At 42.2% G+C, this 13,304-nt stretch overlaps 1 protein-coding gene across 1 annotated transcript in view; it reads right to left on the reverse strand.

Annotated features, from left to right (window-relative positions):
• LOC124273602 (cadherin-23-like) overlaps positions 1-13,304 on the reverse strand; it is a 69,079-nt gene that overhangs the window by 12,487 nt on the left and 43,288 nt on the right. Inside the window, exons 36-45 of the mRNA XM_046708889.1 lie at positions 12,553-12,973; positions 11,495-11,688; positions 10,729-10,968; positions 9,873-10,313; positions 8,138-8,561; positions 7,405-7,598; positions 6,350-6,592; positions 4,256-4,702; positions 1,850-2,270; positions 1,570-1,763 (exon numbers count right to left, since the gene is read on the reverse strand). Coding sequence (XP_046564845.1) covers positions 1,570-1,763; positions 1,850-2,270; positions 4,256-4,702; positions 6,350-6,592; positions 7,405-7,598; positions 8,138-8,561; positions 9,873-10,313; positions 10,729-10,968; positions 11,495-11,688; positions 12,553-12,973 — 3,219 coding nt within the window. The remainder of the gene's footprint in view (positions 1-1,569; positions 1,764-1,849; positions 2,271-4,255; positions 4,703-6,349; positions 6,593-7,404; positions 7,599-8,137; positions 8,562-9,872; positions 10,314-10,728; positions 10,969-11,494; positions 11,689-12,552; positions 12,974-13,304) is intronic.

Genomic DNA, 13,304 nt, shown 5'->3' on the forward strand with positions numbered 1-13,304 from the left:
TATCTTTCTGCAAATATAGAGGTGTTAAAATGTTGGTTGGTTGGTTTGTTGTTTAACGCCGAACTCAGCAATATTCAAGCTATATGGCGGCTGTTTGTAAATAATCAAGTCTGGACCAGACAATCCAGTGATGTAACAGCATGTTAGAATGTAAAAATGGTCTTGAAAAAAAAAGAATATTCTTAATTAAGCATGAAATCCAACTGATTTAATTGCATTACTTGATTTGATTGGTCAGTCAGAGGTATAAAGTAACCACAAGCAACCCTGCGATTTGGTGACTGGCTACTCAATGGTGGTGACCTAAGGTCGATTTATGACTTACTAGTATCCTGATTGCAATTTCTTGATAACTTGGTTATACCCATTTACATTTGTGTCGAAAGTTTATGGTTTCAGTATGGTATTTATGTTCCTAGAATCTATTTATTTTTCATTTACATCATCGCCTTTATATATTTTCCCAGGTCTGACGGTAACCTTTAAGTGGAGGGTCATAAGAGGGGTGAGTAGTAAGCAGCAGGCCTGATCTTCTCAAAAATGGCCGTCGCATTATTTATTACTACGAAACTGCCATCATAAGAATGGACAAAATATATTTTGTCGATTCGATGCTAAAGCGGTGCGAGTCTAGATTACAGAACTCGTGCCTGTCAGATATTTGTATCATACAACTGGTTGTTTCAAAACGTATCTTAGTCACCTTTGCTAGTAAGGCATGTCTATTATACATGTTTAAATCTGTTGAAAGGACATTGTAATTATTTTATTAAATTATTTTATTATAAAACCCACTTGAAATATTGTCATCATCTCTAGCCGCTTAACTTCGCTACCACCAAATTGTTTCCGTAAAGTTTTGTCAAGGGAAACTGCTAACTCCAACTCCAACTTCTAAAAATGCCAGTCAAAGAAGGTAAACTTGGCTGGGTTCCAACTGATAATAATTGGCAGAGCTACAGATAACTTTTTGGGTCATTGAGTTATGTACTCGCTTGTGTTCATCTTAATTGGGTATCCTAATGTTCCTTTGAGTAACCAAATAAATTGTACCCACCTCAATCAAACTCATTTGGGTATTTTGCCATATTCCATTAATTGTAAAAATATATTTAAGTTTAAATGTTGGTTTACGTGTTTGTTATTTATGTTTGATCTGTTATATGAGAAACGATAAGAAAGACTGCAAGTTGCCAAGTCCAGGTGCTGAAATAGAAACTCTCAATATACCTCAGATATTTTATCTATTTTGGTTTGTACGCATGTAATATCAAATCTATTGAGTATTTACAAAAATTGAAGCTTACTTGTACGCAATAGACTTAGTAGAAATTGAGTTTTCACATAAATATTTGCGTAATTTACGCAGATACGCAGGTTATCTCTACCTCTGAATTGGTTTCAAATTTGCAACCTTAAATAATTGTCACAGTTGGTTTATCTCCTAAATATACACATTTAGAATGGTATATTCGTAAGATGATGTGATGAAACAAATTATGAATGACATTAACTATCCAAAGACCTATATTTGAATAGTTTACTGAAACAGGCAGATGTGTATTTCACCTGATAAGCCAAATGTGAGGACATCCTTCTCGTCAGCATCCGTGACCTTGAAACCTCCTATAACTCCGGTGCCAATAGTTTGGCCCTCCGCCATTGTTCCTGTGGTCACCATGGTAATGACTGGAGTTTCATCGATGACGTCAACAATATTGATTAAAAGTGAGACCTCGGCGTCAAATGTTCCGTCGCTGGCTCTGAAATGAAATTTGTAAACAATACACCAAGCATAAAACAATTAACTAGAACTCGTACGCAGCTAAACAAAATTAAGAAAGCTTACTTGATCACGAGAACATGGTGATTGGCATCCTCGTAATTTAAAGCAGCCTTGACCTTGACGTCACTTCCGTCGCAGAGAAATAGATCATCCCGTCCGCTGATGATTGACAGTGTTACGGCATCCCCGTCATAATCATCAGAATTGAGCGTTATGACAGCTGTGTCTGCAACAGCGTCTTCACTGAGGTCTGCCTGGTACTCTGTCTTATCAAACACTGGAGCGTTGTCGTTGACGTTGTCAAGGGAGACGGTGATGGTTCCTTCTACAAAGCGTGGCGTGGCGCCGTTGTCGGATGCCTTCACTACAATGGCGTAACTCGCCTCACCGTTTGTCCCCGAGTCTGTGTCCAGCTCGCTTGCAACCATCAGGTCACCTGCTGATGCGTCTATGGAAAATGTACCTGGAGCTGTCGCCCCAGAAGCTGAAAAGATTATAATATCAAATCTAAATATACACAATGATTACGATATCAAGATATGAATTAAAGTTAACTGCATGGCAAAGAAACTTTGTGAGTTCCTTGTGTGAACTGTGCATTATAGTTCATAGCGACTTACCGTTGGAATAATTAAGTTTACAGACAGACCGACAGACAGACAGATTTATGTCAGTAACAGGCCACCTGCCTGATTTCATGGGCAAGATCAACTACCTATTTTCTGTGAGCTTAAAATATTTTTGACGTTGTAAACATATGTAGCAACAGACCTAATGCTATCAGGGTTATTGTTCTGTATTAAAGATACCAAAGTGTCAGTAGTGTATGGTTTCGTAAAGTATCGACAAGATTCACAGATATAAAGTACATGTAAAAGTACAAGTCAAACTTGTTAACATGGAAGCGCACAAAATAATTTATGCAGGAATCCAAAACTACCAAAAGGCATCACATCATCACCAGATCTATCTATGTGCCACGTTTGGTGAAGAAATATTGAACGGTATTTATGGTCTGCTCCGGAAAAGACAAATGTGCACGGACGGACGGACTCCATTTTAATAACCCCGTAAAACGCGTTGTGAGGGGATAAAACATATTTGAGATGAACCCGGACTCGAAATGCTTACAGTGCAATAAATCATCTCAATTTCTAAAAAATATTTGATCCTCGCAAAGACCCTGTGAACCAATCTGGTCCTTTGGCGAACGCTTCAACACCAATGAAAGAAGTAATCTAGATATTATAATGATACTTACGCTATTGAATTATAATGTACACTATAAGTTGTATGCTTCTCTCGAGGGTAATACGGTCTGATGTACGCCTCTTTGTAGCATTGTCACCCGAGCCGGTAGGGGAGGGATGACACTGCTACAAAAAGGCGAACATCAGACCGTACGAGGGTGACACTGCTACAAAGAGGCGTACATCAGACCGTATTACCCGAGGGAGAAGCGTACAACGTATTTATCTTACCGTCATGTTAAATGTACAAGACATCATTTTATTTTGTTAAAGATCGCGACCGACTATATGACATGTAAACAAAATGGCGTCTGCCTCTCGACTGGATTTTTAAAATCAGTGAAACATAGTCTGACAAGCTTAAAACTGCTATAAAAATGGTGAATTATGTTTAAGTTGAGTATGCAAAGCAGTCAATGTATAAAATAGCTTAAATGAAGCATTGAAAGTCGGTAAAATAAATCTGTACAAATTGAACACAAAAACAGCTGATCGAACGGTTTTCGAACTCCGGGCACGGCATGCGTCATATTATGACGTCATACGATTGTTAGCGCTTCAGCTTCTCGGCGGAGAGCTTGGCGGTTACCGTGGCAGCGGGTAATATTTTTTCCAGTTGTCACCCTCCTGGGAGGGTGACACGGAAATTTGTTAAAGCGTCATTGACCAATGAAATTAAAGTATTTTACATGAAGGTAAGATAATGTTGTATGATATATCGTTCTACATACATGAGTGTCCGAGCATTGTGTCGCCAGCTGGCAATACCACACAATGTCGGGAGCTTCATTGTAGGAGAGGGCATGTTTACCCTTTCTGCAAACACCGGTTGTCATAAGTAATGGCCAGTGACCCTTGGATATAATTTTCACCGTTATTTTTCCCTTTACGCTGAACGGAATCTGTTTCTTTAAACAATCGAGACAATCGGTTAATCTGTGGCACTGACGTGTGATATTTACTTTTCTCTCCCTTAAGTCCTGTTTGTCGAGTTTTCTGTCTGTAATGTCTTACTACACGCTAATTACGTACCAAATATTTTTGGAATTCTGCAGGGTATTTCAAAGAGGTACTATTAAATACATATTAATTTATCGATGTGATGGTGGCATAGTCATGAGCTGGTCCCTGGCCATTCAGCTCAGTAATATGAGATGTTGGATATGGGATATTGGATGCGGGAGGTCAGACTGATATATGATAAGAATAAAATACCTACCTCCCGTGATTGACACGATACTGAAGGTCACTCTTCCATCCTCTCCAAAGTCATCATCAGATGCAGCAAACGTTGTAATAACATGTCCTAGAGACGCGTCTTCACTAACACTCGCTCCTGTAAATGTTCCACTTCCATCTGAAGCAGGTCCTGTCCACACAGGGTCGAACTCGTTCTCTGGTTTGACCGTCACCTTCACTATCGCTGTCCCCGTGTTGGCCTCCCCCTGGTCTGGTGTGTCCACTGCTGTGATGACCAGGGTGTACATGTAGCCTGATGCTTCTAAAGTGGTAGATTCATAGTCCAGCGTGTTTGAGTCAGTGAGAAGCTGAGTACCCGATACTGTAAATTTGGCGTCGGTGTCGTCACCGCTACTAAGAGCAAGGGTGAAGATGGCATTGTTGCCAATGTCATCGTCTTTACAATTGAAGTCAAGAAGAGCAGTACCTGTAATACATTAACGTCACTTTAGTTCGTACACACATTGTCTCATCGTCGTAACAGCTCGTAAAGTAAATGTAGGATGACCTTTGTGTCACCTTCCCCAAAAGAATTATAGAAATTATTCTTATTTGGGTGACCAAGGTTACTACATGTCTGAAAACCAGGGATGACAAGAACGACGTTGGCTTGTTGTTTAAAGCCGCTATATTCCAGCTATATACTCGAGTCTGGACCAGACACTCCAGTGATCAACAGCGTGAGTATGGATCTACACAATCTAGATAGCTTTGAAAAGGACAGGAGCTTAAGTGAAGCTAAGTGGGTGGGTGAGTTTTGGATGAATGAGAACGATGTGAACACATAACAAGTGGTCTTGCAGCTATTCGCAGCAACAAATCAACACTGACGAATGAACATCATGACGGAGCGTAGATCACCCTATATATGTAAAAAGGACAAACATGTGCTTGATAATCAGAGTATGAAGACAAGGGAAGATAACACTTAATAAACATCTACAAATGATGAGACATCAGGATGAGGAGTGAAGTAGATTGTAATTAGTCTTCCTGTGGATTATGAGTTGCATGTCAACAATATTAATAGTAAATGCATTATTTTCATTGCGTAATTCCCATGTCTTAAAACATGATCATAGTGATACACAATTACTGCTCCAGTCATCGGTGTGGGGGCGGTGGGGTAGCCTAGTGATTAAAGCGTCCGCTCGTCACGCTGAAGATCAGGGTTCGATTCCCCACGTGGGTACAGGACCGCCTCCGTGGTGTAGTGGTTAGAGCATCCGATTGAGAGCGGAAGGACGTGGGTTCGATCCCCGGTCGCGTCATACCAAAAGACGTTAAAATTTGGTACTTGTTGGTCCCTGCCTGGCGCTCGGCACTAATGGGTACAACAAGGACTGGTCGGCTCGGTGTCAGAATAATGTGTATCTCAGTGAGCTAGCACTATAAAACCAGCCTGAGTTTGGGCTAGTGCAAGCAGCCACACATACACACGCATGCATGTTGTCATATGAGCGAAATGATTTTAAGTGTGACGTAAACCCCACCTCACCTCACCTCACCCACGTGGGTACAGTGCGTGAAGCCCATTTTGGTATCCCCGCCGTGATATTGCTGGAGCATTGCTAAATGCGGCGTAAAACTAAACGCACCTGAACTCACACATCGGTGTGCACTCAAGCTATATGCTTGTGAGTCTACAGCCAAAGCTACATGACCAGCGCTAGATGATGTTATTCATGTTATTATCTCATAATACGTATACCTATTGTCTTTGACAAACATTGGAGCTAGGTCGATACAATAGATGGACTACATACATCACTGACAGACAGAACCCGTGAAGATCCTGGTTAGAATATTGATCTTCAGTAACCAATGCTTGTCGTAAGAGGCGACTAACGGGATCGGGGGGTCAGGCTCGCTGACTTGGTTGACACATGTCATCGGTTCCCAGTTGCGTAGATCGATGTTCATGCTGTTGATCACTGGATTGTCTGGTCCAGCCTCGATTATTTTTAGACCGCAGCCATATTGCTGGAATAATACTAAGTGCGGCGTGAAACTAAACTTACTCATTCACTCACTCACTGACAGGCACAGGAATGCAGGTCATATTACCACTTACCAACGGCAGTATTTTCTGTTACCTCGGTTGTCATGACATCGGGGTCAAACACGGGTGGGACATCATTTATGTCCTTGACTGTGATGGTAAAAGCCTGGGTGGCCGTGAGCCCGGCCTGGTCAGTAACGGTCAGTAAGAGATCATTCAGCTCGGTGCGGCCACTGGTCCCATCTCTGTTGACATTCTCGGCCACTGATAGACCGCCGGTAGCCGAGTCAATGCTGAGATAGTGACTGGCTGCACCTAGAACATTACACAGTAAACTCCGGTTATAACGAATGGAGAGATACCACTAATTTTATTTCATCATAGCCGGAGTTTATTACAGGCATTTCGATTAAAAAACACAGCAAGTTCCCAGGACTAAAGAAAGAAGTTTGTTATACCCGAAAATTCGTTTACTTTTTGTAAGTTCAAAACCAACAAACCAACAAACCCACATATGATCAGTATTACAGAGAATCTCGTGGGAATTCCCGAGAATATACGTTGGGAGTAAGTTGGGAGTAACCTATTCTTGTATTAAGAGATGCCCAACTGGATCTGGTTCACTAAATTACTGACCATGCAGATTCAATATAACTGTACCAGACGATGTTGTCGTTAGTGAGTGAGTATGGTACCAAGCCGCAGTTTTTGCACTATAGCAGCAATATTACGGCCAAAATGTTACACCAGAAATGAGCTTCACACAGTGTTACCGTGGAGAATCGAAACCGAATCTTCGGTGTGACGAGTGAACGCTATAGTCTAGCCCAATTCTGTCCCAATGCATCAGACGGCGTTGCAGACACTCTTATGCATCCTGAATATTGCTGACTTCAGACAACGTACGAGACCACAATAATCCTAAAGCTTGTAATACCAACAACAACAAGAGCAGGGGCGGATCGAGGATTTTAGAGAATGGGGGTGCACATATTATGAAGTAGAAGGTTGAGGGAAAAGGCTTCTCAGGGAAACCTTTCTTCTTCTTCTTCTTTTTTTTTTGATGTGGGTTGGGGGGGCGGACACCTACTCTGGATCCGCCCCTGAAGAGGTTTTGCGCTAATTACCAGTAAGGGAATACGTCAGTGTGTCTCCAGCATCAGGATCCGAGACGACATATCCTGCAACGACTCCAGTTCCAACGGTTTCTTCTTCTGACATGGAGCCTGTCGACGTCAGCGTAATGACTGGGGGTTCGTCAATGGCGTCCAGCACAGTAACTTGTACAGATACGCTGGTGTCATGCTTACCATCCGTGGCGCTAGAACCAACGAGTGAGACACTTTATATAGTTACATCACGGCTGTACGCCTACCGCAAACCTTGAGGTAGGGCGTAGGTACTCACCACTTCCACAATATACTGACCAGCGAAGACTGGTTCTTGGGCCACCAATTGATCAATGACTCAAGTACCAATGACGCGATCAGCGCATCTCAAATTCAACCATCATGATTCTTAATAAGAAGTCCCTGTTTGGAACTCTAAGAGAAAAGACCACATCGCCCTAGGTTTGTCGCACGACTTTTATATACTTATGTGTAAGAAGTGATAGTGTGACTACGTTATGACTTCGGTGAACGAGTGAGTTGTAAGGGTCAAATATATGCAGTGGTGAGTTGCCACCAATGTAGTATGGTACACAAGGTTTCTTTTTTTCAGCTTATGTAAGTATGCTGTATCAAATGCAAAAAGAAAGTTTTCAGAGACATTAAATCTGATCCCAACGCTTGACAGATCGAAACCATGTTCTTATATGGTCCATAAAATAATGCACTTTGTATGAATATTCAAGCTTACTTGATGATCAATACATGCGAGTCTTCCGTCTCAAAGTCCAGAGAAGATTTCACCTTCACATCGTTTCCGTCAACTTCAAACAAGTCTCCGTTTCCAGCAACTATTGACAACGACACAACATCGTTGTTATCAATATCAAGAGTGTTCATCGTGAGAACTACAGTTCCGATCGCCTTGTCTTCTTCAACGTCTGCCTTGTACTCGGTAAGGTCGAAGGATGGGGCGTTGTCATTGGCGTCATCCAGAGACACAGTGATGGTTCCTTCCACAGAGCGGGGAGATGTCCCACCATCAGTAGCTCGCACCACAACACTGTAGCTGCCTTCTCCCCCAGTTTCCGAGTCAGCGTCCAGCATCTTGGCGACAGTGAACTCTCCTGAACGTTCGCCAATCGCGAACAGACCGGAAGTAGTTGCTCCAGAAGCTGTGAGACAAATGAAATCGTTATTCTGTATTGTGAGACCATTCTATTCATTGTTATATTACGAACAGGTCAATGGATATCTGCAAAGAGTTTTTCATGGAATAAAGCTCAAGTTTGGAGGTAATCTCCACATCTCAAGAGTCTTCAGTTCACTATATCTCATTTTCAAGCAGTGCTTATCCCTTGATGATGTCCCACACAGTCCTACTTATTATAGTCTGTTTGCATTGAAAACGTATGGATGAATTTCACTTTAACAAAAACGTAAATCAAATAAAGTGAAATTAGAATTGCGAATCCTCATAATTGCACCTTGCCAATTGAACATTTTAATCTCAGAATTTTATTAAACTTAGGATAAAAGTTGTTTAACAAACGATCATAGTTTCAAATTGCTATTATTGGTTTGTATTACAAGGGGTATGCACATTAAATGAAACACCGAGAACAAGTAGGGTTCGTCTAAGTTAACGCTCATCACGTTCTGCACGTGCATTTGTATCACTGTTCCAACTACTGCGTTTACCCCCTTGTAATACAAACCAATAATAGCGACAGACATTAACTCACACGACCATTTATTCATGACGTCTTTGAATGTACCCAAATATTCTCAGACTGACAGAAGGGCATTCAGTTCACATACCCAGTAAATATAAAAAGGTGAACGAATAACCACTCTTGATTAGCCATCGAAACAGATTCTGAATCATGTTGGCAAAATTGGGATTAAAAGTGCATGAATGGATCTCTAGAAATCAGTTATAATAATAATAATAAGTCGTCATCTACAGTCTCCAAACACCAAGTGATTGCTCGCGGCGCTTCATCAGAATCTGATTATTATTACCCCGGAAAACCCAAGCTGCTTGTTAGGCGCTAGAAGGTTATAGTCACCTGACTTTATCCAACCGGGTACCCATTTTCTGCTGGGTGAACAGATTCAAATTTGAACAAACTCGCTTGCCTAAGGTAAGACCACATGTATCACATGTGCTTCGTCGGGGCAGGACTGAAGTCCTAGAAACTCTCAGGAGTCAAGCTGCCAAACACGGTCACCCATCCAAGGACTGTCCGAGCTCAACGTTGCTTAACTTCAACCGATTTGTGACCTGAGCTCTGTTCACAGGACCGCACGCCACCTGATGACACCAGGTGTTCAAGGACAGGGAAAGCATATCCTACCTCAACTGTAAAACCCACCACTCATTAAAACTAGATCCTACCTCAACGGTAAAACCCACCACTCATTAAAACTAGACATTTCCGCAACGTGCTTCAGGTAAACCTGTGTAAGATGGAAAGACGTACCGGCTGTAATGGAGACAATGCTGTAGGTGAGCGTTCCATCGTCTCCACTGTCATCGTCTGTAGCCACGAATGTTGTTAGGACATGACCTGGTGTCTCAGCCTCGCTAACACTAAGTCCTGTAAATGTTCCACTTCCATCTAAAGCAGGTCCTGTCCACACAGGGTCGAACTCGTTCTCTGGTTTGACCGTCACCTTCACTATCGCTGTCCCCGTGTTGGCCTCCCCCTGGTCTGGTGTGTCCACTGCTGTGATGACCAGGGTGTACATGTAGCCTGATGCTTCTAGCCTATCGTAGTCGACGAAGTTAACGTCTGTCTGGAGCTGTTGACCAGACACCTTGAATTTTGTAAGGGTGTCATCTCCATCAGCGACAGTGACGTCAAACAGTGCGTTGTTGCCGTCGTCTTGGTCGGTAGAAGTGAAGTCCAATAAGGAGGTGTCTGCAAGAGAACAGCGCATATTTGTATTTATCTTTATCCATTAAAGGGCTTTGAACGTAAATTTCATAGTATCTAGAGAGGACGACCAATCTGATAGCTTAATGTGATATCCACAATCATTATGTGCCGCTGTGTGTGTGTGGTGTTGTGTTGTGTGTGTGTGTGTGTGTGTGTGTGTGTGTGTGTGTGTGTGTGTGTGTGTGTGTGTGTGTGTGTGTGTGTGTGAGTGAGTGTGTGAAGGACAACTTGTAGAATTATGAAATCATATAGAATATAATCAACTTCAACGATCATTATTATCCAATCATTTTCTTTGTCACAACCGGAAGTATGACTCTGCAGGGCTACCATATTGCGTGATGTCTGTCACAAAAACTTAAAATAACAAAGGAGTGTGTTACATGTAATTACATACCTGGAGCAGTGTTTTCAGTGACCTGGATCTCGTACACAGATGGATTGAATATCGGCGGGTGGTCGTTGATGTCCTTCACTGTGATGGTGAAGTCCTGGGTGGCCTGGAGTCCGGCCTGGTCAGTGACGGTCAGTCTGAGGGACAGGGCTGACTTGGCATTGACCCCTTCTCTGTTGATGTTCTGGGCAACTGTCAGGTCACCTGTGGCTGAATCAATGCTGAGGTAGGCGCTGTCAGCTCCTGTGAAGGACATTCAAAATAGTCATTATGTTATAGCTATAAAGTCTACACATTGCGGGGCTGCCTCTGTAGTCTGGTGGATGAAGTATCTGCACTGGGACCGGAAGGTAGATGGTTTCGTCCCCGTGGGTGTCATACCGAAAGATGTTTAAAGTTTGTACTTATTATTACCCTCTCTGGAGCTGGGCTCTAGAGCTGAAGCTCTCTTAGCGCAAGATAGTCGTAAGTTAATTTTAATGTATGGCACTTACGACTATCTTAGCGTAAGAAGCTTCGGAAAATCGCCCTGGGCACAAAGGAGCTGTAACACGTATGGGTCAGCTCAGGGTCACTATACTGCGTCTGAGTTAATGTCTCCACCGATTACTGGACAGTGATCATGGTATGTCAGTGGTCTAAAACAGACATTAGTGTGTACTTAGTGAAAGCGATCATACACACGCACACGCACACGCACACGCACACGCACACTGGGACGCAATCATGCCTCCCAAGACTTTTGTTTTAAAGTTCTGAAGTTACAAACCAGTGAGCGTGTAGGAGAGGGCGTCTTGTTTATCAGCATCCGTGACGATGTACCCTCCATCAACTCCAGTTCCGATTGTTTGTTCCTCTGACACCGAACTTGTTGTTGCCATGGTGATGACAGGTGCCTCGTCAATAACGTCAGTTAGATCTATTTGCAATGTAACCTCTGTTTGGAACTTCCCATCCGTTGCACTGCAAAGAAGGTAAAATATACTCCATATGTGGATCCAAGTTCTGCAGCATATAATAAATATGCTGGCAAAAGAAAGTGCATACATGTAAGTGTGATGAAAGATAATCACAAACATCATCAAAATGACATATGCCCAAAGCATCCTGTTCTGATCATTACACTTTGTGTCATTCCTATCATAATTATCGTTAGACCATTATGATGACGTCATGCTGTTGGTTGTCCTGATTTTGAGAAAGGAATTCACTAGACATTCCAAACGTGCATATTAAAATGTGTAGTAAAACTGACATAACAATATAAACAAACGCAAAATTCGAGACAACATATCTCAACCATAACATATTTTGAGAGAAATCAATGATCTAATTCTAATGATGTGTTTATTGCTGAAAGTCTGTAGAATATGGTCAATGGAAGCGAATGAGGTGGGTACGCTACTTCCCAAACAAAGCTATTGAGCGAATGAGTTTAGGGTGTGTTCTAAAATAGAATAGAATAACACTGGATAAGAGAGGATGTCGATGGCTTTGAGGCATGCATAACAGAAAAAACCGGAGGAAGTGACGTGACTGGTAAATATCGGGCTCGTTCTACCTATCTTGGTGCCGTTGTACACCAGGGCCTAGATTTTCGAAGCTCTCTTTGCGCTAAGATAGTCGTAAGGTAATGTTAATACATGGCACTTACGACTATCTTAGCGCTAACAGAGCATCGAAAATCTAGGCCCTGAACTCTAAGGTGATCGTAATCCATACCTTAACATACTTATAACATTCTGTTGTTTTGTATAACGGCATCATGCCGATTTGTAGTCAATGGCACAGGCCTGTAAAACAATTGTAAATAGCCGCAAATCTTACTTAATAATGACAACAAAGACACTCTCTTCTTCAAAATCCAGACCAGCCTTGACCTTGACGTCATTTCCGTCACACGTGAACAGATCACTCCTTCCACTGACAACTGACAACGTTACAGCGTCACCGTCATGGTCGATAGTGTTGAGTGTTTTGACAACCGTGTTCACAGCACTGTCTTCACTGATATCTGCCTGGTAAGTGGACTGGTCGAATATAGGAGCGTTGTCGTTGACATTTGACAGAGAAATGACGATAGTGCCGGCCACAGATCGGGGTGTTTGTCCGTTGTCGGAGGCGGCGACGACAACTGTATAGCTACCTTCACCGTTGGTGCCTGAGTCAACATCCAGAGCTCCGGCCACCATTAAGGCTCCCGTCTGAGCGTTTATAGAAAACAGGTCGTTCGCCGTTGCCCCGGATTCTAAAAAATATTGTATAGTACAATGTGAATTTGAACATGTAAACCCTGCAGAAATTTCTGCATTTAAGAGTAGAAAATTAGGCTTTTCCCAATCCACGTCTTCCGAAAAAAGGGATTGGATAAATCATTTTATTATTTAAAGGATTAATTATAAACTAGAATATTTTTCATTTTTTTGCGTCACGTTTGGCATGAAGCATGGATTTTTAAGAAACGGGAATAGTCTTTCTACTGCCAAAATTGAATCACAAACAGTTCACTTTAACGTTTCACTGCTACATGGATTAAGTCTGTGATGAAAAGTTTGATTTATTGTGGGGTGACACAATAA

The sequence above is a fragment of the Haliotis rubra genome, unplaced genomic scaffold, assembly GCF_003918875.1.
Source record: "Haliotis rubra isolate DU_JTF1 unplaced genomic scaffold, ASM391887v1 Scf1035, whole genome shotgun sequence".
Taxonomy (NCBI): Eukaryota; Metazoa; Mollusca; class Gastropoda; order Lepetellida; family Haliotidae; genus Haliotis; species Haliotis rubra.